The sequence below is a fragment of the Aspergillus pseudodeflectus genome (genome assembly GCF_044049435.1).
Source record: "Aspergillus pseudodeflectus strain CBS 756.74 chromosome Unknown BJX68scaffold_12, whole genome shotgun sequence".
Taxonomy (NCBI): domain Eukaryota; kingdom Fungi; phylum Ascomycota; class Eurotiomycetes; order Eurotiales; family Aspergillaceae; genus Aspergillus; species Aspergillus pseudodeflectus.
In genome coordinates, this window is record NW_027263788.1 from 185,668 (window position 1) to 212,174 (window position 26,507).

General features: G+C 52.6%; 8 protein-coding genes across 8 annotated transcripts; 5 read left to right on the forward strand and 3 right to left on the reverse strand.

Annotated features, from left to right (window-relative positions):
- Nucleotides 1-1,159: 1,159 nt before the first annotated feature.
- On the forward strand, nucleotides 1,160-2,765 carry BJX68DRAFT_264766 (glycoside hydrolase superfamily; the record flags this gene model as incomplete). Its single annotated transcript, XM_071045052.1, has 3 exons — nucleotides 1,160-1,732; nucleotides 1,814-2,327; nucleotides 2,386-2,765. 3 exons carry the CDS (start codon nucleotides 1,160-1,162, stop codon nucleotides 2,763-2,765), a joined length of 1,467 nt encoding a protein of 488 aa, XP_070901180.1.
- A 334-nt stretch (nucleotides 2,766-3,099) lies between these two features.
- BJX68DRAFT_264767 (putative histidine acid phosphatase) lies at nucleotides 3,100-4,825 on the reverse strand (the record flags this gene model as incomplete). Its single annotated transcript, XM_071045053.1, has 7 exons — nucleotides 3,100-3,426; nucleotides 3,489-3,718; nucleotides 3,781-4,151; nucleotides 4,197-4,304; nucleotides 4,359-4,477; nucleotides 4,526-4,659; nucleotides 4,711-4,825. The coding sequence occupies 7 exons, from the start codon at nucleotides 4,823-4,825 to the stop codon at nucleotides 3,100-3,102; spliced, it is 1,404 nt and encodes a 467-aa protein (XP_070901181.1).
- Nucleotides 4,826-6,003: 1,178 nt separating this feature from the next.
- On the reverse strand, nucleotides 6,004-13,199 carry BJX68DRAFT_38125 (bifunctional carbamoylphosphate synthetase/aspartate transcarbamylase). The gene is made up of 3 exons (XM_071049064.1): nucleotides 12,289-13,199; nucleotides 6,222-12,223; nucleotides 6,004-6,170 (listed from the first exon to the last, which is right to left on the reverse strand). Exons 1-3 carry the CDS (start codon nucleotides 13,001-13,003, stop codon nucleotides 6,114-6,116), a joined length of 6,774 nt encoding a protein of 2,257 aa, XP_070901182.1. The 5' UTR covers nucleotides 13,004-13,199; the 3' UTR covers nucleotides 6,004-6,113.
- A 188-nt stretch (nucleotides 13,200-13,387) lies between these two features.
- BJX68DRAFT_232675 (uncharacterized protein) lies at nucleotides 13,388-14,217 on the reverse strand. The gene is made up of 2 exons (XM_071039523.1): nucleotides 13,995-14,217; nucleotides 13,388-13,884 (listed from the first exon to the last, which is right to left on the reverse strand). The coding sequence occupies exons 1-2, from the start codon at nucleotides 14,167-14,169 to the stop codon at nucleotides 13,697-13,699; spliced, it is 363 nt and encodes a 120-aa protein (XP_070901183.1). The 5' UTR covers nucleotides 14,170-14,217; the 3' UTR covers nucleotides 13,388-13,696.
- A 190-nt stretch (nucleotides 14,218-14,407) lies between these two features.
- BJX68DRAFT_38137 (ion transporter) lies at nucleotides 14,408-18,474 on the forward strand. Its single transcript, XM_071049065.1, has 2 exons — nucleotides 14,408-14,925; nucleotides 14,990-18,474. The coding sequence occupies exons 1-2, from the start codon at nucleotides 14,649-14,651 to the stop codon at nucleotides 18,046-18,048; spliced, it is 3,336 nt and encodes a 1,111-aa protein (XP_070901184.1). The 5' UTR covers nucleotides 14,408-14,648; the 3' UTR covers nucleotides 18,049-18,474.
- A 1-nt stretch (nucleotide 18,475) lies between these two features.
- On the forward strand, nucleotides 18,476-21,501 carry BJX68DRAFT_38138 (uncharacterized protein). Its single transcript, XM_071049066.1, has 2 exons — nucleotides 18,476-21,297; nucleotides 21,447-21,501. Exon 1 carries the CDS (start codon nucleotides 18,880-18,882, stop codon nucleotides 21,010-21,012), a length of 2,133 nt encoding a protein of 710 aa, XP_070901185.1. The 5' UTR covers nucleotides 18,476-18,879; the 3' UTR covers nucleotides 21,013-21,297; nucleotides 21,447-21,501.
- Nucleotides 21,177-22,335, forward strand: BJX68DRAFT_38145 (synaptobrevin family protein). Its single transcript, XM_071049067.1, has 2 exons — nucleotides 21,177-21,341; nucleotides 21,447-22,335. Exons 1-2 carry the CDS (start codon nucleotides 21,304-21,306, stop codon nucleotides 22,159-22,161), a joined length of 753 nt encoding a protein of 250 aa, XP_070901186.1. The 5' UTR covers nucleotides 21,177-21,303; the 3' UTR covers nucleotides 22,162-22,335.
- A 935-nt stretch (nucleotides 22,336-23,270) lies between these two features.
- BJX68DRAFT_38183 (putative C2H2 finger domain protein) lies at nucleotides 23,271-26,392 on the forward strand. The gene is made up of 3 exons (XM_071049068.1): nucleotides 23,271-23,385; nucleotides 23,455-25,873; nucleotides 25,966-26,392. Exons 2-3 carry the CDS (start codon nucleotides 23,506-23,508, stop codon nucleotides 26,250-26,252), a joined length of 2,655 nt encoding a protein of 884 aa, XP_070901187.1. The 5' UTR covers nucleotides 23,271-23,385; nucleotides 23,455-23,505; the 3' UTR covers nucleotides 26,253-26,392.
- Nucleotides 26,393-26,507: the final 115 nt, after the last annotated feature.

A 26,507-nucleotide genomic window follows, 5' to 3' on the forward strand; every position in this document is an offset into this window, starting at 1 on the left:
TAAAAGTCTGATCACTGATTCTGGCTAAAGGCCGTGGAAAGTCGTCTTGCAAATACCACCTACGCGTGCAACTCAAATCATTGGTCCTTGTGGCGCCCATACTTCGACCGTCTAGTGCCACTTGCCCGCGTTCAGCCCACCCCTTTGCTCACAAGCAAAAGCAATATGTATCCAGAAAAGAGAACATCGATCTAGCATGGCACCTACACAAAGGCGAATTAAGCGAGCGCCCTCGACGGATGACAGGTAAAGCCAACGCCTCGAGCTACGCCGCAGACCTCACAGCAGAGGAAATAAAACCCGGCGCCCCCCTGAACGTCATCGCAAACAGGCGAGGCGACAACCAAGTTAGCTACAATCGTTTGGACAGGCTGGGTGCCAACTGGACAACAGTTGATCTTCCGCATGGCTGGCGTGTCCACGAACCTCCATCGCCGGACCGACCGGAGAGCATTAAGCCCGGGTTCCAGTTAGCGTACCAGGGGCCCTACCATCCGGGTGTCGCATGATACCGCAAAACGTTTGACTGCGAGGATCTTGCGGACCCCGCGGTCGAGCGGACCAGGCTGACGTTTGATGGCGTTGTCGGGCGGTCGGATTATTGGGTTAATGGGTTCTATCTTGGGTCTCCCCTTTCCGGGTACTCGCCAGTTTCATTCGATATCACCGAATTGTTGCGGCCTGCCTGTTAGAGGCCTAGCGTTATCCTTGTTCGGAGCGACACGACCAGAGGCCGAGGGCTGGTGGTATGAGGGAGGTGGAATTTCTAGGCATGTGTGGCTGGAACGCAATCACGTCCTCTCGATACCCGAGCACGGCGTGAAGATCACGCCCATGGTATCTGGCACTGAGGCAAGAGTCGATCTCTGTATCGAGCTGCAAAATATGTCGGCAATTGATCGAATCGCTAGCACCTCGGTAGACATCATCAACCCTAGGGGAGAAACAGCTGGGAAACTTCACCATCCTGAGCAGCAAGTCCTGGCTTGGAAAGAGGGAGTCACTGTTGACTTTACAACGATCATCCAAAAGCCAGCTTTGTGGAAAATTGGGGATGGCCAGTCTTACAGCACCATTGTCCACATCCACGAGGGAGAAGTGGTCGTGCACAGAACACCCGCCTGCCACTTTGGACTCCGGACAGTGGAGTTCCAGAAAGATGGATATACTTGTAAATGGTATTCGACACAAGATTCGCGGATGCAATATTCACGCTGATTTTGCCGGCGTTGGGGTGGGCATGCCTGACCGGCTGATCGAATACAAGCTCGAGCTTCTGCGCGAGATGGGAGCAAATACAGTCCGGAATGCCCACCATCCCCCGACGCCCGAGCTCGTACAACACGCTGAACGTATGGGGTTCTCCGTCATCCCAGAGAACCGCTTACTGAGCACCGCGCATCTCCGCTTCCTCAGGACGCTGGTTCGCCAGTTCCGCAACTCACCCTCCATCCTACTATGGAGTCTTGAAAACGAGGAACTGACACTGCAGGGTACCGCAACGGGCATGGAAATTCTGAAGCGCCTTGTTGCCGAAGTCAACCACCTCGACCCGTCACGGCATACTTGCGTTGGTGGTGTTATCCATCTCGCTCATCCGTACCATGACATCACAAGCGTGGTTGGCATTCATTACCAGGGGCTCGTCAACACGGTTGAGAAAGTTACGAGCTACTTTCCAGATAAGCCACATATCCAGGATGAATGTGGTCTGCATGCTCCAACGCGCGGTGTATACACGACACAACCAGGGCGCAACAGCGAGTTCTGAACAATTAGCCGTCTGATGCCATCATTCGCTAACATGACCAAGATTCCAGCCTTCGGCTCCGGCGACCTCTTAGTAAGAGACAACATTTCGCGCATCCTCACCGATGTCTTCCTCGATTCCACAACCACCGGTGGCTGCATCTGGACTGGCATGGACTACCACGGCGAGCCTGTTCCGACCGCATGGCCCTCAGTGATCTCAGCGTACGGTGCCCGCGATCTGATTGGACTTCCGAAAGACTACTACTGGCTCATACGGAGCATCTTCAAACGCGACGAGCCTCTTGTCCACGCATTCCCGCACTGGACATGGCCGGGCAAGGAAGGGGAGCGGATCCCATTCCGCGTGTACTCCAATTGCCATAGTGTCCAGGTCTTGGTGAACGGGCAGACAATCATTGACCAGCGAGCTGTCAAAAAGTCCACAGCGTACTTCCCAGAAGGTATCCTATATAACCCGGGCGAACTACTGGTTCGTGGCCTCAACTCCGTCGGCGCAGTCGTGGCAGAGCACCGACTTCGCACTGCAGGGAGACCGCGCCGGCTGGTACTGCAGAGTGATCGATCGAAGCTCGCGCCCAACGGAGATATCGACAATTTGAGTTGCTGTTGTAGACGGCAGGGGTGTCCTTGTTCCAAACGCGAATAATATGATCCATCTCGCTTTTGAGCAGGCTGACCACCAGTCTGAGGGTAACGGTAATCCTGAAGCCCGCATTATCGGCGTCGGTAACGGCGACAATGCAGCCACCGGCGAATCCGAGCAGGGTAACCAGAAATCGGCTTTCAATGGGTGGGCAGCCGTCCTTGTGCAGTCATGGCAGAGGACTGGGCAAGTCAAACTGGTCGCACGATCGGCGGGCCTTGTCAGTGGCCAGGTACTTATTATGATCTCTTCAAATATCAAGCCACACGCAGTGCACCTTGCTAGGGACGAGAGAGATGGGCCTGCTGGGACTCACAGGAGCTTTGGTCAGGTGAAGGCGGCCCTATAGCGTCTAAGATCATGCATCTCACTACATACAAAACGTCCTAGCTGTACCTAATACAAGCAGGGATCCTTTTGGTATATAAGAACATGGCATTCATAGACCAGTGGTGAATAGCGCCACACCAGTTGTCGGCCTCTAGATTGGTTGTTCTGCGAAATTAGGAATGTATTGGAAAGGCAGAGTATTTGCGGATCAAGGTAGATAGAGCCACCTTAATCCAAGAATTTTTTCCAAATCACGATACACGACGCATAAGCCAGACTGGAGGGAAATCCCCTCACATGCCATGAACACAATCTGCATGGAGCATCGCGTGTACCCACACATGTCCACCACATCACGGCTTAACAACCGTCAAAAACGGCAATGTCAGATTCTTGAAGAACGTAACCGACTCATCCTCGCCAATTGTCGTCAGTTCGTCCTCATCGAGGCCACAAATCGACGCATACGAGCCGTACTGGCTCTTCTTCTTGGATACGTAGCCAGCGTACTTGTCGACGGGACAGCTGCTTCCGGGGCCGGAGCGGCAAGAGGGGATCGGGTAGACAGCATCGTTGAGTAGGATGCGGACATTGATTGAGTTGCCCTTGCGGGATTCGCAGTTTAGGCGCTCGAAGGCAATTGTGCCACGCATGGGGGATGTGCGGCTGCTGACATAGATCTGTTAGGGTTAGTATGTTACGTATTATGCTGGTAGGAGGGTGGTAGGGCGGAGAGACGGACTCTGTTGCTATCAATTTTCTTTGGGGAAAGAGGCTTCTGGTTATCAAAGACACCAAGGAGATTCGCGAGTTCATTGATCTGGTTGTCGTGCGTAAAGGCCATTATGAGAGGAGGCAGCTTCTCAGTACCGGTGCTAGTTTCCGTAGTGGCTTCAGGTCCTTCTTGCAGGAGGTTGACGATTCCTTGAAAAACGGGGTACATGACGGTCATATTCTTGCCAGCGCCGGCACCTATATTGTGTCAGTTCTTGTTTCTCTCTCTTTTTTCTGGAAAGCAAATCCGATATTCTTACCCGTTCCATAGTAGTATCGCAAATCCTGACGATACTCATACTGCTGGATCTCCTTCTTTGTGAAAATACCGCAGAAGGGGCTCACGCTTCCAGTAATTTGAGACTCGAAACCGCAAAGGTACGGGAAGATCGAGACTTCGCTATCAGTGAGTGTCAGGTTCCCGCGGATCAGTTTGTTCAGTCGCTTGGTGATGGGTGGGAGGTAAATCGAGTCCCAGGTCGTAGAATAGTCTCCTCCGCTGGCGTCCTTGAAGTTAGGGCACTGGTCTGATGTAGCCAGGGAGTTTCCTGCGGCTCCCGGGGCATCCGCGTTGATGGTGTAGATATCAGCGAGAGAGGAATTGGGGCCGAGGTAGCCGCGGGCGAAGAGCCTGTAGATGTTAGTTATGAGTCACATCAAAGAGCGGTTGATTCACCTTGCGGAGTCAACAGTGCGCTGGTACTCGTTGGCCCAGAGCAGGAAGGGTGTGTTGTCCTCGTAGAAAGTTGGATACCGGAATCGCAAGTCTGTGCCGAGGTTATACCTGTGGTAGCATGTTAGCATTGAACGTATGATCCCATGTGAGGTGGTTCTGTACAATTCCTTGTAGCCAGTAATCGAAACTTGGGCGAGCTGCTCCTCTGGGTGGCTCAACACAGGGGTCCAGTCGGAGAGAAATTCCAGAGAGCCGGAGGCCCGGAAGTCGGCCGATTGAATCTACCAACTGTCAATAAAACGGTCAAGTCAACCCCAAAAGCAGCATACCGCTTCGTGCAGAGCTTGCCACTCCGCGTAAGCACCGGGATCGGGATATCTGCTGCCATGGCGGACAACATAGACGGCCTGGTCGACCGAGCATCCCTCGGGAACCTCGGGCGAAATCTTGTTCACATTAGGACCTGTATTGTTAGTATAATCTTTGATCGTAAAGTGTCAAGAGAAATACATACCAGCAAACCACGGCGAGTTGGCACCAACGTGCTCCCGCGGATCAAATTCAGAGCTAATGGAGACAGCATAGCTCGCAGAGCTCAAGCTCACGAGCCAAAACAGGTTCTGCTTCATCTTGGCCTCGTTCTCAAGAAAACAGGACTCTGAAGATCATTGAAGTAGCGAGACATTCTGCCGTCCTCCAGCACAGCCTTTATACCCCAGCCCCATGCTCCACGATGGTCAGCTGGGCGACACAATTCATCGCATACGTCCTTCGCAGTTGAATTGTTGACAATTCCGTCTCCACTCGGCATGGAGCCAAGCCACTTGTCATGGCGCTGAGTCGCTGAAGATAGATTAAGCCTGCAGCTCGTGCGCCGCTCAGCCGCCGCTCAGCCGCCGCAGATCCACCACGTGCAAGGTGCTGGAAATGAAGAACGTTCGACTCCGGAGAACCACGGGGAAATACCTGGATTGGTGTGGTTCTTTTCCTTTTCTAGGATCTTCCCCGGCCCGTCTTCTGCATGCTAAGAAATGCCTTGCTCTCTGATCGTTATTCGATGAGAAGCGAGGCGAGGTTCGCGCCGGACGCAGGATGCAGGACGCAGGTACCGCAGCTGCTGATTTGGTATGTGCCGAAAAATAAGTGGACTAATCATTGGAATCGGTGGGGTGCCTATATATACGTGTAATTGGTAAGAATGCGATAGGTTGATTGTTTCCAGGGCAAGGCATAAATTGTGTTGAGATGACAAGAGTTGGAAAGGAAGGCGACGGAGACGGGAGCCGAAGCCTATAAAGCAGGTGATTTCATAAGTAGTAAGTCGACCACCATACTAAAATCAGGTCACAGAGTTTAGTGTTTTAAACATATTGAAGATATTGTGAGTTCAAGAATTGATATTGCAAATTGTACAAGGGTATATCTATGTTGACCCGATCCAGCCATAAATGCACTCCAATACTCAACACCAGATGTATCCCAATCCCAGTCCGAATCCCAGTCCCAGCCAAGCCAACGCTCCAGTATGCAAAGAGAAGACAAAAGTAAAAAGAAAGAAAGAAAATAAAACAAATTGAAGAAAACACACATAACGCCAAACACACGCCAAACATAACACACAACACACACACAAAACACAAACCATACACATACAACCCACATCATATACATAACACATAACGGAGTCATTGGGTTCATAAAGGAAATTCATCTAATCTACCTGACGGGCTTATTAAAGTCTGCCTCGCCAGTCCTACAAGGTATATAAGACTGTATAACTTTTGGACATAACACATCGAAGCGTCGATCGCAAAACAACAAACGCAACGCAAAATAAAGAGTCATCCAAGTAAAGGGGAGAAATACACGGGTTTGCTGCTGGAAATCATATCCACAGACACGGCCCCCAAGACTTTCTTAAGGTGCCATGATCAATGCAAGCAAAGCCATACGGCAGTAGAGGCCGTACCTCATCTGTATCATATCATTAGCATGTTGTCGTAGGCAGGGGGTAAAGAAACTCACCTGTCGGAAGTAAGCTGCCCGCTGGTCGAAATCGACCTCCTCGGCGATTTCTGCGTTTCTGGGCAGAGGGTGCATCACGATCATGTGGCTCTTGGCGTGCTTGAGAAGAGCATTATCGATGATGAAGCTGTTCTTGAGGCGCTCGTACTGTTCAAGGTCGGCGAAGCGCTCCTTTTGCACGCGGGTGGAGTAGATAACATCCGAGGCGGCGACAAGCTCGGGTGTCAGTTCCTCGGACTCTGCGAGAAGCTGTCCAGAGGCAGCGATCTGCTGGCGGACTTCTGCGGGCAGAGACAACTCCTTGGGGGCGACGAGCTGCACGCGGACATCGTAGAACTGGAGCAGCTTGATGAGCGAGTGGACAGTGCGCCCGTATCTCAGGTCACCAGTGAAGGTGATGGTCAGACCACCAACAGTTCCGAGTTCCTCACGGATGGTAAAGAGGTCGAGGAATGCCTGGGTAGGGTGCTCAACACTGCCGTTTCCACCGTTGATGACCGGGACTTGAGAGAACTTGGCGGCGACCTCGGTGCTGGAAGGGTCAGGATGACGGAGAACAACGGCGTCTCCGTAGCAGCCGAGAGTGCGGAGGGTATCCTGCAGGGTCTCGCCCTTCTGGGTGGAAGAGTGCTCAGTGGCGATGGCGATTGTGCGACCACCCAGTCTTTGCATGGCAGCATCGAACGAAGCGGAGGTCCTGGTGGAGGGCTCGTAGAAGAGAGTGCACAGAAGACGACCCTTCAGAATGTCCAGAACGCCCTCGCGCTGCACACCAAGGCGCATCTCCTGTGCCACGGTGAAAAGCAGGTGCAGGTCGGCTCTGGTGAACTGGTTGACAGAGAGCACGTGCTTCTGCTTGAAGGTGGAGCGGGCGAGCATGTTGAGCAGCGGCGAGGAGGCCCGGGGTATAGGAGCGTACAAAGGAGGGCCCAGCTCGTTCAGACTGGCGCCAGGGAACTGGTCGACGGGCTTGCGTGCCAACCGAGCGGGAGTTCCAGAGATGGACTGCCTGCGGTCCAGCGCACTCTCAGGGCGAGGCCGGGGAGACATGGCCTTGAGAGAGGGGGAGGCGGCAGGAACAATCCTGTGACCGGACATGTCGGATCCCTTGAGGGCATCTGCGGTAATCTCACTGTCAAGGCAAGAGGTCTTGCCCTGGAAGATGACACGCTGAACAAGTCCCTTGACGCTCTTGCCGTTGAAGGGCGACCAGGCCTGCTGAGGGCTCTGGTAGAGATAAGGACGGTCGATCTCAATTTCGACGGAGCTGTCTTGTTGCTCGTGGAGCTCGAAGATCTTCTTGGGGTTCTCATAGAGACGCGCCACAACGTCCTCCACGGTCAATCGGCCCTCAGAAACGGCAGTGAACAGGAGGGGCAGGGCCTCGGCAATACCAGCAGCGGGAGTGCCCTTCTCGCCAGCGAGCTGGAACGGAATGCTGCCGATGGAGAAGATATCAATGGTGCTGAGGTGTTCCCACAGGGCGGCCTGGTCTTCAGCGGTAGGCAGGAAGGTGGTCTCAGGGAAATCATCGCGAGACAGGAAGAGGCAGAAGATTGAGACATCGCAAGTAACCTTGAGGCCCTTCTCCTTGCTGAGGGCGATGAGGTTGATATCCTCCTTGGAGGTGACGCTCATGACGTGGATGTTGCGGCCGTGGAGACTAGCCAGAAGCAAGACGGATGCAAGATCTGTCGACTTGGCGTCAGTGATGATAGGCTTGCTAGATGGCCAAGCGGCGAAATGGCTGGTGACAGCAGCGACCTTGCTGATATTTCCGGACAGGTGATTGAAGGGAATGAACAGAGAACCGACTTCTCCTGTCATTTGAGCAATCTCTGCAGAGTTGGTGGAGGTTGCAACGACCGAGAAGTTGAAGTCGCAGAATGAGCCCTTGGCGGCGTTCTGCTGGACGACCTTCAGGGCTCGAGCGTCCGTGATGGAAGAGTCGACACCCACGGGCATGACGCGCACCATACTGAAACCAGCAGCGATGGAAGCCTTGGTCACAGCCTCAAAGTCGTTCGAGTCGGGGTTTGCAAGACCAGGCACGAAAGCACCAATGTTGATCAGACCAGGGAGGGTGATAGTGCGGTGGCTGGTCTGGTAGTCGATGTTCTGCACATTCAGAGCAAAATGACGAGCAATAGCCTCGATCAGGATCTTAGCGTTCTTGACGTTGGTGACGAGCGGGGTCTGGTAATCAACGGCCATACGGCGAGTTCGGTAACCCTTACTCATGTAGTTGGCAGGTCGGCGGAATCGGTTGTTGGATGGCAAGTTGATGTACAGATCGATGAGGTTGTTTGCCAGATGCTGGGTGAGCGAGTACTCGGACTTGACGTCCTCGTCTTCACCAACAAGGATTTCCAGGTACTTGACGGGAACGCCATGCTCCTTCAAAAAGTCCGCAGTACCAGAGGTGGCAAACAGTTCGAAACCGACATCGTGGAGTTTCTTGATGGACGGCAGCATCTCCATCTTCTCCTTGTAGGAACCAATAGAGAGCAAGATGTTGCGCTTGGGAAGGCGGAAACCGGTGGACAGCAGAGCCTTGAGGTAGGCCTCGTACTTGTCGCGACCGAAAGAGGCAACTTCTCCGGTAGAGGCCATCTCGACACCAAGAACGGGGTCGGCGCCGGACAGACGAGAGAAGGAGAATTGCGGAACCTTGACACCAACATAGTCCTTGGGAATGCTCACAGGAGGGTATTCCACGAAGGGAGATCCGATCATAGCCTTGGTAGCCATCTCGATAAGGTCGACACCCATGACCTTGGACACGAACGGGAAAGAACGAGAGGCTCTGACATTGCACTCAATGACCTTGATATCATTGTCCTTGGCAATGAATTGGATGTTGTAAGGGCCAGTAACGTTCAGCGCGTTTCCGATCTTGCGGGTAGCCTCTTCAATTCGTCGAACGGTCTCTGCGCTCAAGTCCTGGGGCGGCAGAATCAAGGTGGCATCACCGGAGTGAACACCTGCGTTCTCCACATGCTCAGAGATGAAGTGTCCAACCATGACACCATTGCGAGCCACGGCGTCCATTTCAATCTCCTTCGCGTTTTCGATGTACTTGGTAATCACAACAGGGTGTTCACGAGAGACATCGGCAGCTTGGTTCAGGTAGTTGGCAAGGTCGTGCTCGGAATAGACCGTGTTCATGGCAGCTCCGGACAGGACATAGGAAGGACGGACAAGCACCGGGTAGCCAACCTTGTTGCAGAACTCGGCCGCCTCGTCAATGCTGGTAAGCTCCTTCCACGCTGGCTGATCGACCCCAATGCGGTCAAGCATACGCGAGAACTTGTAGCGGTTCTCAGCTCCATCAATCATCTCAGGCGATGTACCCAGGATACGGACGTTGAGGCGGTGGAGAGGAAGGGCGATGTTGTTGGGGGTCTGACCACCCATTGAGATGACTACACCGCTAGAAGATTCAAGCTGGTAGATATCGAGCACGGTTTCCAGGTTGATGTTCTCAAAGTACAATCGGTCGGCCTCATCGTAATCGGTACTGACAGTTTCGGGGTTATAGTTGACCATAACAGTCTTGTGGCCCTGTTCACGAAGAGTACGGATGGTTCTAACAGAGCACCAATCGAACTCGACTGAAGAACCGATACGGTAAACTCCAGATCCCAAGACCATAATACCATGATCATCGAACTTGACATCGTGCTCGGAGCCATTGTAAGTCAGATAAAGATAGTTGGTCACGGACGGGAACTCAGCGGCGACTGTATCGATCTGCTTGACAATGGGGACAATGCCAGCCTCGACACGCATGCGTCTGACAGCGAGTTCGTTGGAGCTCAGGAACTTCGCGAGCTGGCGGTCGGAGAAACCGAGCTGCTTAGCCTGGCGAAGGAGAGGCGCAGTGACGGTGCTCGAGTTGTAGGATGTCATGAGCTTACCGAAGTCGCTTAGGCCCTTGAGTCTGCTGAGGAACCACTTGTCAATACGAGTGAGTTCCCAGATATCGTTGACGCTGTAGCCAGCGGCCATGGCGTTGGCGATGGCGAAAAGACGTTGGTCGGAAGGTGTCTGCAATTCACCCTTGATGGACATGAGAGCACTTGTTTCGTTGAAGCCAAGGTTGTGGAAGTCAACGGATCGAATAGCTTTCTGAATTGCTTCTTCAAATGTTCGACCAATAGCCATCACCTCACCAACACTCTTCATGGAAGAACCAAGCTGGGTAGACACACGGGTGAACTTCTTAAGATCCCATCGAGGAATCTTGACCACGCAGTAGTCGAGCGATGGCTCGAAGCAGGCACAGGTGACCTTGGTGACGGAGTTCTTGATCTCGTTGAGCGGGATGCCCAGTCCAAGTTTAGCAGCGATGAAGGCGAGCGGGTAACCAGTGGCCTTGGAGGCGAGAGCGGAAGAACGAGACAAACGGGCATTCACTTCGATAATGCAGTACTCCTTGGAGAAGGGGTTCAAGGCGTATTGAATGTTGCACTCTCCAACAACACCAAGGTGGCGAATCACATTGACAGCCGTTGTTCGGAGCATGTTGTAATCCTCGTCGGATAGCGTTTGCGAGGGGGCAACGACAATAGAGTCACCAGTGTGAATACCAAGAGGGTCAAAGTTCTCCATGTTGCAGACTGTGATGCAGTTGTCCCTAGCATCGCGAACAACCTCGTACTCAATTTCCTTCCATCCCTTCATACTTCTTTCGATCAGCACCTGAGGACTGGCAGCAAAGGCCTTGCCACAGAGCTCCTTCAGTTCGTCCATGTTATCAGCGAAACCACTTCCAAGTCCACCAAGCGCGTAGGCAGCACGGACGATAACAGGGAAACCGATCGATTCGACGACGCTAAGGGCCTCCTCGAGGCTGGATGCTGAAGCAGACTTGGCGCACTTTTCGCCAATAGAGTCCATGCTCCGAGCAAAGAGCTCACGATCTTCCGTGGTGATGATGGTGTCAATCGGTGTACCAAGAACCTTGACGCCAAGAGACTCGAATTCGTCCTTGAGCTGGATACCGACCTGTAGCGCAGTTTGTCCACCAAAAGTGACGTAAATGGCATCAGGTCTTTCGTGCTTGATCACCTTACGCACGAAGTCGGCATTCACGGGCAGGAAATAAACCTTGTCTGCCAAGCCCTTGGATGTCTGGATAGTGGCGATGTTGGGATTGATCAAGATGGTGTAGATTCCCTCTTCTTTCAAGGCCTTGATGGCCTGACTGCCAGAGTAATCGAACTCACCGGCTTGTCCGATACTCAAACCGCCACTTCCCAGAATCAGGACCTTTCGAACGGAGACGCGAGGAGCAGCCTTGATGTTTTCGGCGACGGTTCCTCCGGGGAAGTTGACGGGCTTGTTGAGGGCTTCAGGAGAAGAGATCGTGTCCTTGATGGCATTGATGAACACATCAAAGAGGTACTCTGTGTCCCGAGGACCAGGTGTGCTTTCGGGGTGGAATTGGACACTGAAGAAAGGTCGGCTGGTGTGCCTGATACCTTCGTTACTGCCATCGTTCGCGTTCACGAACAACTCTTGCCAGTCGGTGGGAAGAGTGGAGGAGTCGACGGCGTAACCATGATTTTGCGAAGTGATATGGCATTTTCCAGTCACCATGCTTGTGCAGGGGATGTTGTGACCACGGTTACCGAACTTCATCTTCATTGTCTGCGCGCCAACCGATCGAGCGATCAATTGATGACCGAGACAGATACCAAATACGGGTGTCCGGGCCTCCTTGAGTGTCTTTGTCAGGTTGTTAACAGTCGTAGAGAGTGTGGCTGGGTCACCAGGACCGTTGGAGACGAAAAGACCATCATAGTCTTTTCCAGCGAGTGTGGGGAAATCGTAATCCCAAGGAACAACAAGAACTTCTACGCCACGAGCGAGCAGGCAACGAAGCTGGTTGAACTTGAGGCCGACGTCCAAGCAGAGAACGCGGAGAGTGCGGCCGGAGGGGTGCTTGAGAGCAATGTCCTCGGGAGGAGTGAAAAGTCTAGGTTCACGAATTGATACTATAGGAGTTGCCAGTCAGACATTGCCATTCGGAAGGAAATTCAGTCAGGGTTCAATCGCGTACCTTCAGCAACCAGGTTCTTGACGTTGGGGTCGACCCAGTCAACCTGTTCAAAGGAGGACTTCCAATCATCCTTGTGTAGGGCTGCCTCGCTTTCGGCGAGGTCGGCTTTGTGAAGGAGCATACGTCCAAGCATGCTACCCTTCTGACGGATGCGCTTGGTAAGAGCACGGGTATCAACCCCGTGAATGGCAGGCACGCCTTGTTCCTTGAGCCACTGTCCCAGTGACGACTCAGCAAGGAAGTGAGAGTAGTTCTCTCCAGCATAAGTCGCCACAACCAGTGCTGCGATATGGATCTCGGTGGACTCGAAATGCTTCGGTAATGTCTTCAGCAGTTCATCCATGGTCTCTCGGGAGGGGACACCATAGTTGCCCACAAGAGGGAACGTGATGACAAGAATCTGACCGCGGTAGGAGGGATCTGTGATGGATTCGGGGTATCCGACCATACCAGTCTGGAAGACCAGTTCTCCTGATACGCTCTTCTCAGCTCCGAAGTTGTAACCCTGGTAAACTGTGCCATCCTCGAGCTCGAGAGCACACAGTCTCCCGGTGCTACCTTCGATTCTTGAGGACGCAGGAGGAATGATGGCGCCATTGCCGGTCTCCAATGACGGGAGGGGTTGCAATTCCTTGCTAACTGTGTTGTAGGCAACGGCTCCTCCAGCCTGAGGGCTCGAGGGAAGAGCTGTCTCGTCGACGATGGTCTCAGGCATTTTCGATAGTCGTACGGCGGGGTATGAGGGGAAAAGGTCCTCTCGGGGACAATGTGGCAGGGTATTCACTCTACCGTAGCATCAGCAGCCTCCAAAACTCTCCTTGAGCGACAGTGGAGGACAAAGAGAGGGTATTTTTTGTTTGCTGCCTCTGCACGGGGAGGAATATAGGAAGAAAAGAGGAGGGAGAAAAAGCTGGTGGAAGATGGCAGAATAAAAAATTTCCGCATGTTCGGCGGGCAGATGGAGCTCCCCCATTGGGCGGGGGGTACACCGACACCGCGGTTCCAAGGACATTTCTGCCATTCTTGACCGCTCATAGAAAATTCTTCTCCGATTTTCATTGATTCTGCTGCCCCGTTTCCAATGGAATTACATAATTCTGCCGCATTATTTGAGGGCTTTAGTACTTCGGTTGCGATGTCTGGAACAGGGACCAGGAATTGAGTTTCTATAAAAAAGTGTGAATGGGCTGGTGCAAACTTTGATATCATCCATGCTAGAAGTTTAAATAGTCCAACCAACACTACATAGGGACGCATTACAGGTTGTCAACGCCAAAGAGTTGTAGGTATGTCTAAGGACTCTCACACCACAAGAAAACCTTCAACCCCCTCAAAGCCAAAAGGCGCAGGTGGGATAGTCATCGACGTTGAGGGGAACCATGACGGATCGAAAATCTCCCAAAATCGGTTATGCTGGGCTCAGGGATGTTTGCCCGGCCAATGGTTTACGAGGATCGCCCACTTGCAGACACATTTGGTGAGGGCGGTGAAGAGATGGCGTTAGGCGACGCTGCACGATTTGCAGATGATGTTGGCGTGGGTTGGCTGCAGCATTTTCGCTCGGTCTGGATCCGCCACCAGACAAGGACGCGGGAGCTGGGAAACAGTCAACGAGGAGAATCGACAGTCTGCATAACATGAAGCGTGGAGAACTGTATCAATCGGAGCTGGAAGAGCTTATAATAGATGGAATCTCATATACTTACAGTTTAATTCATGTGAACTCGACCTGAGGAGGTCATCTTCAACCTCTCCACAGCCATGACGTAGTTGTCCGGAGAACTTTGTTATCTCCTGCCAACGTGCCGGAGCAGAAATATATAAACAAAACAGAAAACTCCAGGCAGAGAGAGGAACAACCGCAAAGAGACAGAAAGACATGAGTGTATCATTGAATATAGAGAATAATAATACCTAAGATCTTTTGCCCCAAACATCTGCTACAACCGATTCAGTCGAAATAAAGACCTGGCCAATTTAGCGTCATGTAGGGCAAACCTGGATGCTCAGATGATCCCCGTGCGCCTGCGGCTTATCTCGCCACAAATCAACAGCCTTGCAGCTACACCTTGGAGTCTTGGGCTTAGAAAGCTTCAAAGATCTCCCCCTCCATTCCTGCGCGCTGCACGCGCATGTGCGTTATTAATTCCGCTTGGAAATTGGCTGCAGTTCCGAATTAAATCCCACCACCTCTGGCCCCAAGTTGGAGAACTTTTCTTTCTTTGTTCTGCTCTTTGGCCCGTGGTATCCCCACCAGTGTTTCGACTTCGCAATTAATTCACGTTGCGTGATAATTCGGAATATGCATTGATTGTATCACCGCCTGGTCGCGGATCCTCGGCGAGCTGCTTAGATCAATCATGCTCGCCTCTCTGCTTCGACCGAAGAAGCGACGCGAATACGCGCAAAGCTCTCTCTTTCCGTCACCCTACACTGCCGATGAGTCGCGATGGCGCTTGCTTGATGAAACCGCACGCGGAGGTCAAAAACCTGGGTATCGTGAACTTGGTGGAAACGAAAGGGGTGAAGAAGATACCGAGGATGAGAGCATAGAAGACGAGGATGCCGATGCAGAAGATGAGGACGCTCCCATCGAGTCAACACCCCTTCTTCCAATTTTCTCGGCCGCTCACTTAGGTACAGCTCCTGTTACGATGAAGAAATTTTGGAGAGTTTTCACTGATTTTGTTTCTCTGAATAGATATCCTTCCGGTCTACGACGTTACACATGCTATCCGATCCTTGATCATCTCGCGGTGCGAAACCACCCTTACCTGGGACCAGCTCCGATCGCCTCAGATTTCGCAATTCTTGGTAAAGCCAATTCAACAGAAAATCAAAGCCTCGCACTTTTCAAGAGCTACGCTATATGCATTGATGACGAATTGCCTTCAATTCGACAGGGAAGTTCATTTGAACCCAGGAAACAGCGGAACCAACCACACTCGTGCGATGGTGAGCGAGCTTCTGGCGATAAAGCTCCTCAGAGACTACACAACTCGCGAATTGATCGACGCTCTCTCCTATGACTTCTATCCGCTTCAAGGGCAAAAGTTGGAGGGAAACGGCAACAATCAACGTGCGCCGGGCTGGACCTCTACAGGCGGGGGTAAGCGGCTGCCAGCAGTCGCTCGAATCTCATGTCTTGAGATAGCTATCCGTGCTCAAGCGAAACGGTTTCTATCTCATCCGCTTGTGGTCAAGCAGCTGGAGGCAATCTGGGCTGGGACTATTGTATTTCACTCCGCCGCGGACAATCTCCATCGCCTCAATCCGCCAACTCGAGCGGGCAAGAGTTCGACCTCCTACGGCGCCACTTCGAGCAGTGGTGCTCCAGACAAGAAAACTTGGACCGATACATCTAAGTTGCGGCGATCAGTGACGCTTTATGACCCCCGCTATGCCTCTCTATTCAAGCTCTCTCGGCTCCGAGTTCCTCGATACCGGCAGTTTCTCTCCACATTGTCCTTTGCGGTTCTGCTCGGCTTGTTTCTCGCTGTTCTACAAGAAAGGAGCATCGAGATCACCTCGTTGGAAGTAGTGTTCTGGTTTTGGAGCGCGGGCTTTATGCTAGATGAGATCGTTGGCTTCAATGAGCAAGGCTTTAGCCTCTATCTCATGAGCTTCTGGAACGTCTTTGATCTCGGAATACTCATTCTTTTATTTTGCTACTACTGCATGCGTCTATACGGCGCTTTTATGCCGTACACTCATAAGCCGGCTGTTGCGGAAAAAGCCTACGATGTTCTGGCAGCGAATGCAGTCTTGCTGTTTCCGCGACTATTTTCGATACTGGATCACTACCGCTACTTCTCGCAACTGCTGATTGCGTTTCGCATAATGGCGTCGGATCTGGTTGCGGTGTTTGTACTAATCATCATTGCGTGCAGCGGATTCTTCGTCGCATTTACTCTGTCTTTCAGCAACGGCCAGGATCAATCACCTGGATCCGTAGCGTATGCGCTTTTCCAAATGCTCATGGGCTTCACTCCGGCTGCATGGGCTCTCTGGGACGAGTATAATTTTCTCGGCAGGGCTATCTTGACAATGTTCCTCTTCATTTGTCATTTTGTTGTTGTCACTATACTAATTACTGTTTTGACAAACTCCTTTATGAGAATCGTGCAAAACGCCAATCAAGAACATCAGTTTCTGTTCGCTGTCAACACAATCTCGATGGTCAAGTCTGATGCACTCTTCTCATACGTGGCGCCGACAAACATTTTTGCTTGGTTGATCACCCCACTTCGCTACTTGATCTCCTTCAGGCAGTATGTGCGAATCAACCGCACTATTATCAAGATCACACATATGCCCATATTGTTTACTATCTGCGCCTATGAAAAGACGATTCTCAGCCCGCAAATGATCGAATCGACTGACCTCATTGATTCTCCCTTAAGGTCTGAATTCGGAGGAGAAACTCGTGCTCGCCATCGACTCAGGGCTTTGAGTTCCCGCGCTCCTCGTTTCGTACGGGAGCCGTCAGTGGCAACTTTCCAGAAAGACCGCGCTCTGGAAGAAGTGTTTCGGCAGCCGTTCCGTAACAGTAAGCATCGAAGCCCTGTTAGAGACATCCAAAGAAAGAGCAATCATCTCGTGAACAACTGGATGCAAGATATGGGCTCTGGACCAGTCAACCCACCAGATGAGCAAGACTCGGATGAAGTTGATCGACTGGAGCGAATGCCGAAGGGACGTTTTCTTCCCCGGCGTGGACGGGCGCGAAGTCTTCGTAACTTTACCGACTCCATCGCGTCCAATCCTGAAGAGCATATACCCCATGCTATATCGTCTCCTGCAACACCCCGTGATGTGAGAGATTTCATGCCAGCAAGGGCCAGACGACTCTCTCGTCATACAGACATAGAGGGAGACAATGAACTTACCAGCGATGATAACGGAAACTGGAATGAGCGACAGTCAGACACCAAGGACTCGGATGCACAGTCAAAAACTAGCAACGAAGGTATGGGTAAAACGATATCGAAATTCTACAGCTCGCGTCCATCTACAGCGAAACGCAAATCCCGCAAGAACAGTCCAGCTCGGTTTGTCCGTCACCATTCGCGGAACCCCTCCGGAGCTACAATCCTGTACAACCCGGTGACATCGAGCCACGGCGACCAAAGCGACAGCGTTTCGGACGTCGGCCAACCGATTTCTAGGATGATCCCCGGTCAGCAATTCCCCACGGCTTCAGCTCATCGGAATACTTTGGAGAGAAGGCATAGCATGGATGCTGGCAAGACGCTCCTCAACACAAACACGTTCAGAAGTAATCAATTGTCGGTGCCGAATGTTGGAAACTTCATCGCGCCAGGTCACGGATCATGGCACCATGACGCATCTGTGCTCGAAGGTTTAGGCTCGGACCTGGGAGACGGCAAGGCAATCGCTAACGGATTCATGGGAGGTGCCCCTTCAAGCTTCACTACACAGATGGCCTACGCCGCAGGAGGTATCCGACGCAGGGGTGAGCCGCACGGAAACCAAGATATGCTCAGCAAGCTCGTTTTGGCGCGGATGAACAACATCGAGGAAGGGTTCCGGGAGGTAATCAAGGAGGTTAAAGACTTGCGCTCCAGCCGTAGCCACAGCCGGCCGGACGAGCAGCGCAACGATCAGCGAGAGAAATACCGAGCAGACAAGAAAAAGAAACGCCCGGTATCTCGCAGGGGCAAAACTAGCGATGGAACCCGTTCCGCTGGACCTACTGTGGCATCTTCCAAGAAGACTTCCGATACAGAAGATGAATAATGGTGTAACGAGATGCCATTTACTGATGCGCAGATTTTGCGCACGGAAGACTTGCTTTTGTTTTATGAGATGACATGTTGCATATACTGGGCAGCTGTCTCACTACCTTTGCCTAGTGGCTTGATGCGTTAGCAGAACCATGCTTACTCTCTGCATGATTGGATTTATGTTGCATGTCTAACGAGATTTATGAATCTATGGCCCCAGGGCTGCCACTCTACGGACGAATTCTAGACTTTATGTACTGGTCTGTATTTTCACTGGCAGCGTGAACATTCTTGCTCAATAATTCCCCACTGGCTGAAGCTAAGAATACCAACGCTCTTGGTTTCAATTAAGCGGCCAACAGGACGATTTGCCAAGCCCAGACGCCTGGCATTTTCAACTGAGTAGTACAAAGCTGTGGTTGGCCTGATCGGCAAACGTCTTGGAGATGACTTATGCAAATAAGCTGGAGAGGCCTGAGTCACATGGAACCAGGCAGCAACTCGAATCCACTGGAGGCTACAAGGCAGGTGGCAGGGTGGTGAAAAAGCTCAACGCAAACAACTCCACCAACCGGCATCTCCTCTCTCAGCCTCATCTGCATCCCCATTCTCCTCTTCTTCCATCCCCCACCCGTCCCTTTCGCCACTTCTCATCGTATTTCAGATCTCCATGGCCACTTTGTACCCTACTTTCAACGTCCTTTTATTTTACTAGGTTCGAAGCGTGTGATTGTTACGTGTTTTTCGCCGCAAATACTCAACCCCTCACATTTCGCTTCTCGACCTCCTAGATACGATCACTACAATTTCTTTGCGGACTCTTGGACTGGTTTCTCCATCAATCATGAGTTCTTCACAGCTCAAGGAGTTTCTATTTTTCGAAGATGCCGATACACTGGCTTTTATCGACCCTCCCTCATACCGGCCGACATGGTCTTTGAACCCAAACTCTGCTCAAGGTATTGGCCATAGGGTTCACAGCCAGAAGCTCCTAGCGACCGGCTCTCCCTTTTTCCAGAAGCTTTTCGAACCAAGGACGCAGCAGCGTAATATCAAACGCCGCGGAGCACCTCCCGAAGGAATCAAGTACATAATTGACCTGACCCCTCCCTTAAGCGACGAGGATGCTGTCCTATATTTGACTGAGCTATCCTGCCCCCAGGGCATGAGAAGCTGGGCGAACTCCTTCTCTCGCTGGAACCTCCCTTTAACGTGTATTTCTGGTAGCGACTCGTTTGCCGGCGAAGAGGATCTTGGCCCTCTTCCAGAGTACTCACCTTCACGGCATCGCGCGGGCATCGTCCATATCTTGCAAGTCTTGGAAGATATTAGTCCCCAGTTGGACACACCTTGCAAGCTGTGGACCTTTTTTGCTCTGGCAAAGCTATACGAAATTGCAACAATGCCCCAGATTAACGTACGCGTCGCAACTTGGGTCTATGAGTCCACAAACGCGCGTCTTATTGAACTTCATCCAGAGACCACGTATCAGCTGGCCAAGGGAACTCAGTGCGACCATCTTCTATCGGACTCGTTCTCTATACTAGTTGGAGAGGAAGCTCTGCTTCTTCTGCGGTCCTCTGATTTTCCTGGACCTAGAAAGCGACAAGCCACCGTCCACGGACGACCGCAGGACCAGTTGGACGATGATGATCTCCAGCGCGTACAATATGCCGGCGAATCCTTCCTGAGTTATATCCTTGAGCGGTTCGCCGACTTCATAGGAATTGAGATGCGTTGGCTCAACGACTCATCCATGTATCAGACTGCACTTAATTTCGTACCCCTGAACCCCGACGAGGAGGAGGTTGTGTCGGAGCTTATCTCTTCCTTAAAAGACTTTGTGCGGGCAACTATTTGGGCGGCCCTCTGTCCGGTAAGAGCGACCTGGCTTCCGAATAAACTCAAGCACGACAACACTGGAACATATCCTACCAATGATTTCTACCACGTCTACGACTCCCTAGATTTCGTTGAGCGCTTGACAACGAGGACATTCTGGCAACAGCTCATCGACAGAGGTCTCGGCGAGGACGATGGAGAACTAGTGCCAGAGTCTTACTGGGGCTGCTCTGTTGCAGATCTATGCGGATATAAAGGGGGCCCCTTGCGAAATCAGCACGAGGTGATTATCAGAGCGGTGACCCGTAAAGAGTTGAACCGCAGAGCCGCTAGATTCAACGAAGTCCTCAGGCCTCTGGACAACGGCCCTCCAATGGAGCTCGTGCAGGACCGCGATGAAGACAAGAAGTTCTTCGGCGGCGCGGAACCGTACTTCTCCGTTTATGCATTTGTACAAGAGGCTGATTACTATATGCAGGCCTATGCCAGGCACATGGTCAACTCAAATCGCCCCGAAATGCAGTACGAGCTAACGGATACACTCACTTGTCTCACGGACAAGGAATTCAAGTACCTACCGTTATGGGCTGGAGGATGTGATGATGGAACAGGCGGCGTATATGCCGAGCAACCACCCCTCGCTGAAACAGGCGGCTTTTCTGCTCCGGGACCTGCCATTCACACTGGTAGCGGTCTATCCTCATATGCCCCATCCACGTATTCGTTCGTCGAAAGCACCATCCATGGCGCTTCCCACCGAGCCACAGAGGGATTTGCTAGTGAAGTCATGTCCATCGACTCTGGAGACATGTCGGATGCCGGCGAAAGTGTGGCTGTGGGCTCTGTTAGTGTCCGGCCGACTGACAACACAGACGACCTGGATTTCACCCTGGACTCGTGTGCGGAGGATATTGATGACGTATCGTTTGACACTGACAGTGACAGCGGCGACACTGTTATTGTCGGCAATGAGACTGAAAGTAGTGAGTGGGACATGGTTCCAAACGCGCCAGACTCAAGCCTTCCGATCCGCGAAAAGCGCCGAGGTGAGAACGGCGAGCTGAGAAACCATCAGGGGGTGAAGTCAGGGAATGATGGGACACAAGAACTCCCCATCCGGAGGAAGAACTTTTGACTGGCATGATGTGTCTTCTGCGCTCTTCTTGCAAGCAGATTGAAATGTACCTAAATAATGACTAATATGGTTAATGTCGAGATGAGAATAACCTCAAGAAGCTAGGTATCACGTGACATGGAAGATTGGAATGCTTGGCGTCATCTACGTCACGGAGCGGAAATGCGCGAGGCAGCAATCTCGACCACGATCGATCAGTCTATCCAGCTTCATTACATCTCGCCTAAGAATCACCCTACGAGGCACAAGGAGAGATAGACAGTCTCTTCTGCCCCAAACACAATAGTCAGCATGGCCTCATCATCTAAGCCGGCAAGCTTCCTCCTCTAGTAAGCTTCATTGTCCCCGTCCCCATCTACTCTTCAAACCCGCATTCCACAGTCTAGTATTTCCATCAATTACCCCAGACCCAACTAATACTTGAACCACTGCAGCTCCTGCATAGCCCACCGCAGCACAATCCTCGCCGAACACTCGGCCCCCGGCTCCTCCTCAACAGCCGCCTCCTCCCTCGCCTCCATCATCCTCCCCAAAATCAGCCATGACCAGCCCCAGAAGCTTACATACACGCACGAGCGCCTCTTCGTCCACTACATCTCGGACTCCCCCTCGGGGCCTCCGGCAGACTCTAGCACGGGCGAACCAAACTCCTACGCACCCCTAAGCTACATCGTCGTCGCAACAGCCGAGCAAGGCCGCCGCATCCCCTTCGCCTACCTTCTCGAGATGAAGCGCAAGTTCCTGTCTACGTACCCGCCCTCGAATACGGATTTTGGGTCCCTACCGGCGTACGGGTGCGCGGCTTTCAACAGCGAGCTTCGGGCTCTGTTACAGACGTTCAACACGGCGCCGCCGGCGGACTCGCTGGCTTCGGCAAGGAAAGAGATTGATAGCGTAAAGGATATCATGACGGAGAATATTGAGCGGGTATTGGAGCGCGGGGAGCGCATTGATTTGCTCGTTGATAAGACGGATCGGTTGGGTGGAAGCGCGCATGATTTCCGGATGCGGAGTCGCGGGCTGAGGAGGAGGATGTGGTGGAAGAATGTCAAGCTCATGACGCTCCTCGCGGTTGTCGTTGTGTTTTTGGTTTACCTTTTCGTCGGCATGGGCTGTGGGCTGCCGGCTTGGGGGAAGTGTGTTGGGTAGGTCTACCTACGAGATACTGTCCTTCACTTCTGGTCTAGGATGGACAGGTTTATGAGATGAACGACGGTTGCCTGGTGGATGAGCTTGTCGCTTTCTTCTGTTTCTTTTCTCCCCGTGCCTTTTATTATTAGCAGCCTTTTTCTCATGATATCACGCCTTCCAGAAGATGGTCAAGATTGTACCATATATAGCTAGCTTTGTCTCATATTCAGCCCATTTGCTACGTGAGAGGACGTTAGATCCCGGAGATTTAAGCCCAACATCCAGTAGAAACGCCGCAGCCATAGCCCTAAAAGCCATTCCTGGTCTACCAAGCAACCGCTTGGCCGGGCACGAAGTCCTAGTCAGATGTCCACGGTAAGCAACGCGCGAAGAACCAACACCGCTAACCACCACCAACTCCTATCTTGGCAGTACGACGACCTAATCTACGTATTCAAATTACGGTATGTATCTCACTCTCAAACTCGCAGCTTCCTTGCCATAGTGAGTGGCGTCCGTGCGAGTCTGCAAGCGAGGCAGGATAGCCCTGGGACGAATCCCAGATCCTGCATGTCCTTCTACGCCAACCGTATACCTCTTCAACCATGGTGGGAGATTGATGAGGAGATAATTTGGCGGATTTGGAGTTCCGGAGAACGAGGAATGGTGGGGAGGAGGGTATAGTGTTTGTGGAAGATCATGGTTTTTGGTTTGTGATGCTGCCATTCATTTATGGTGCAATTCGACAAGATCAAGTTCTCTGTTTGCGCTTGCTGGTCTCATGTTGTGGCGCTGCGAGCTGCTCGCGTGTTGCCGGAGGCATGAGGCATTGAGTTTATAGCTCGCTATTGCGCACGGAGAGCGTAATGCTCAAGTAGCATAATGATCAAGGATATTAAATTCTCCATTGGAGTGTCGTGAACCATGAGCAACGTCTGGTGAATTGCTGTCAAGAGCTGTTGCTGGTGCTGTTGAGATTTTTTTAAACTTAATTTTGCGTAGGACGGAAAAAAGTATACATAGAGTGGGTCACATGACATGCCTAGGCACACTCACCGCCTTCACCACCTGCACTATCAGCTGCTGACTAACCATCTCCAACGATGCTTTGTCGCGTCGTCGGGTTTGCGCGAGGTCCGAATTCGCGCCGCCTCTCGGTGCTTCAGAGATGAGGGGTGAGGAGACTTTACGGAATATGCTGTGCTCAGGTTCTTGTTCTAGAGGCTATACTTTGAACGCACGGTTTGTCTACGAACTCGAGGTCCGTCATGGCCGAGTCCGTAAATTGCTCACTTCTCTCGAAACCCCCAGTTCCCCTTTGCGGAGGCCGCCCCATCTCAAGAACAAAACCTTACCGCCAACATGGCGGACGAGCAATTTCCATGGCTCGACTGGCCTCCCGGCTTTACGCCGTCGAACCTCCAGAACCTCCCCCAACACGCGCCGCGCGCTGAGGATAGTTCGGATTCTCACTGGAGAAGCCCGTTCTACAACTCGGCGACGACTTCCACGGGCCATACTCCACAAGTGAACAATAGCAGCAATCAATCTCAGTATTATCCGACGTACCAACAGCAGGAGGAGTCCTTTGTGCGTCTAGAGGACGTCGTGCCGTACCCTTCATACCGGTGGGGGCCCCCTCCGACGCGCGAATACTCGAGACCAACTTCCTACCCGGAAAGCACCTCAGGGTTGCCCGCTGTTTCCCTCACTCAACAGTCCCCAACACGTTCGACCAGCCGTCAACTTCCAACACCAGTGTCACAAAGTCAGCAACCTGTGGTCTCGTCATGGGAGTCGCATGCTGCCAACATGTACTCTGGCCATGACGCCAAAAGACGTCGACTAGACCCGCCTGTTGCTTCGCAAGCTCCTTCACAGCCTGTGCCGAACATTTCCTCACCTGCATACGCGCAGAATAGGCAGCAGGCGCCCGTTCAGAACACTCAAACCAACTCGAGCCTTGCCTATCCTTCCTCGAATGCTTCATCTCTGACAAGCGACTCGCGAGTCTCGCAGCCTACAACGCAGTCGTCACAGCCTACCGCACGCCGAATCCCGCAGCAAATGGCACGGCCGGGCTCCCAATATATTTCTCCAGCGCAGGCGCGAGCAACACCGCAGGGGCAGCAGGGGCAGCAGGGGCAGCAGTCGCCGCAGTTGTCGCATGCATCGCAAGCACCGCAACGTACTTCGTCCCCAGCGACATCGCAAACCCAAGCACCACGCGCTACGCAGTACGCTCAACGCACACAGCCAAAGGCCCCATCACGAGCTCCGTCCAGCGCCAGTCCGCAAACGACGGCACAGAACCTCCCAGGGCGACAACAGCCGTATGCATCACCAAACACTACAGCCCCATGTCTCCCACAATTCATTCAGCCCTCCGCCACACAGATCAGAACGCTGCAGCCCGTGCAGCGCCTCGACAGCATCCAATCGCGGAAACCGTCTCCGGAGATTAGACTGCCCGCTCAAAACGCTCCGAAAGTGACCGTACAGTCCACTACACAACAGGCACCACAGCATACTCCGGGCGCTGGCTCGCAACCCGCTCCGTGCCCTGTCTCGCGGCCCACCACGCAAGCTACCTCGCAGCCTCCCCCCACACAACCCGTTTCACGGCCAGCCGCACATTCCGCTACACCACCTGTACCACACCATGTACAACAGACTCCACCACAACAGCAAAGGCCCCCACCGACGCAAACAGCTCCTCCGAAGGCCGGCGCGTTTCGGCCTCCACAAACCACACCCCAGATGGCACAAGCACCCCATACTCACCCCCCTTCTGGTCCGTACGGAAACTTGACAGCCTTTTCCTACCAACCACAGAATCCTGCAGATAGATCACATCTGAAACGACGTTTGGACATAGTGAGCCGGCTCAATGAGAAAGATGCAGCACAGAAGATCACGTACAACCCCAAGACTATCGCTAGGGATATCTTGATCGCAGCCGGCCGTCACCCAACAGAGCCCAGTCTGAATCATCATCTTTTATGCCTCCGCAATGCATTTTATGCTGTGGATATGAACTCGGATCTCGCAACTTTCAAATGGGATCTTGTGGACCCTGGACAACCGTCACGTGATATGGCGCCTCAGGCTCCAAGTCAGGGGTCCGTCAGGCAAACAAGTCAAACAGCTCCACAACCTGCCCTGCAAGTCGCGCTGCCGCCTTCGTTCTCGCAGTTCTCCGTCAACTTGAACAACACAAGACCCCCACAGCAGCAGCAGCACCCCAATCCGCAGCAAACCTCCAGGCAGCAACCGCCACAGCCAAAACCTCAGCCGATTCCAAAGCCACCACAAGTTCAGCTTCAGGCTCCACCGCCTCAGCCAGCGCCGGCCGCTCCACCCGAGCCCCAAGCAAAGGCTTCTGCTCCGAGCACACCAAACTCAGGCATGGAGAAACGCAGACGTGGTCGGCCGCCTGGAAGTACGAACAAGCCAAAAGTTGCTGTTCCACCCCCCGCGGCGGCTCCAGCTGCTTCCTATCCCGTCTTCGCGTGTCATTGGGGCAATTGTCAATTGGAGCTGCATAACCTCGACCTTCTCAAGAAGCATCTTTTCAAAAAACATGTCTCTTTTTCTATGGTCTGTGGATGGAAAGGCTGCACGGTTACGGGGGCCATGCCTGCCGCGGAGCTCATGAAGCACGTTAAGCAAGCTCATCTTGACGCTCTTGCTTGGAAGCTGGGTGACGGACCAGTAGTGCCTACAAGTGGTGAGAAAGCACAATGATTGCTTCTAACAGCGCATGAATTTCACATTCAATCACGAACTATCTATTAACCTCTTATCGAACTTGGGATCTAGTCGACCGGGAATCAAAGACAGTTCCGTTGACAATTCCGGAATCTAATCCTCCAGGAAACGAAGATTCGCTCATCTTTCCAGCCAGCTACTCGTCTATTCGCGCGTTCAATCGAGTGCATGGGAAAAATACACAGCAAGAGAAGGCTCGGGAGATTATGAAGGCAGTAGAACGGCTCAAGGAACACATTGGTGTGGGATTGGACCCTGGTGGATGCGAGTTGGCCACTCCTGTACGCAACCAAAGGGTGAGCAACGATGAGGACGTCTACGAGGTGCGGTCTGAATAGTGGTTACCTGCATCGCGCTGCACTGTATCATAGTTTACATTGCATTTTGTGGAGGATTTTTCTTGAAGCAACGGGCGTCACGGCGTTGGGATGACATGTTGCTATTCGAACTGGACAGCTGGGGCCGTTTCCAACATTGTACAGTATTGCAGGGGGATCGTGAGCATTTCTCAAGATCCGTCCCCTAATAAACCACAATACCTGAAGGTTGTGTGTCTTGATTTGGCGCCACTAGTTGACCACGATTAAATACAT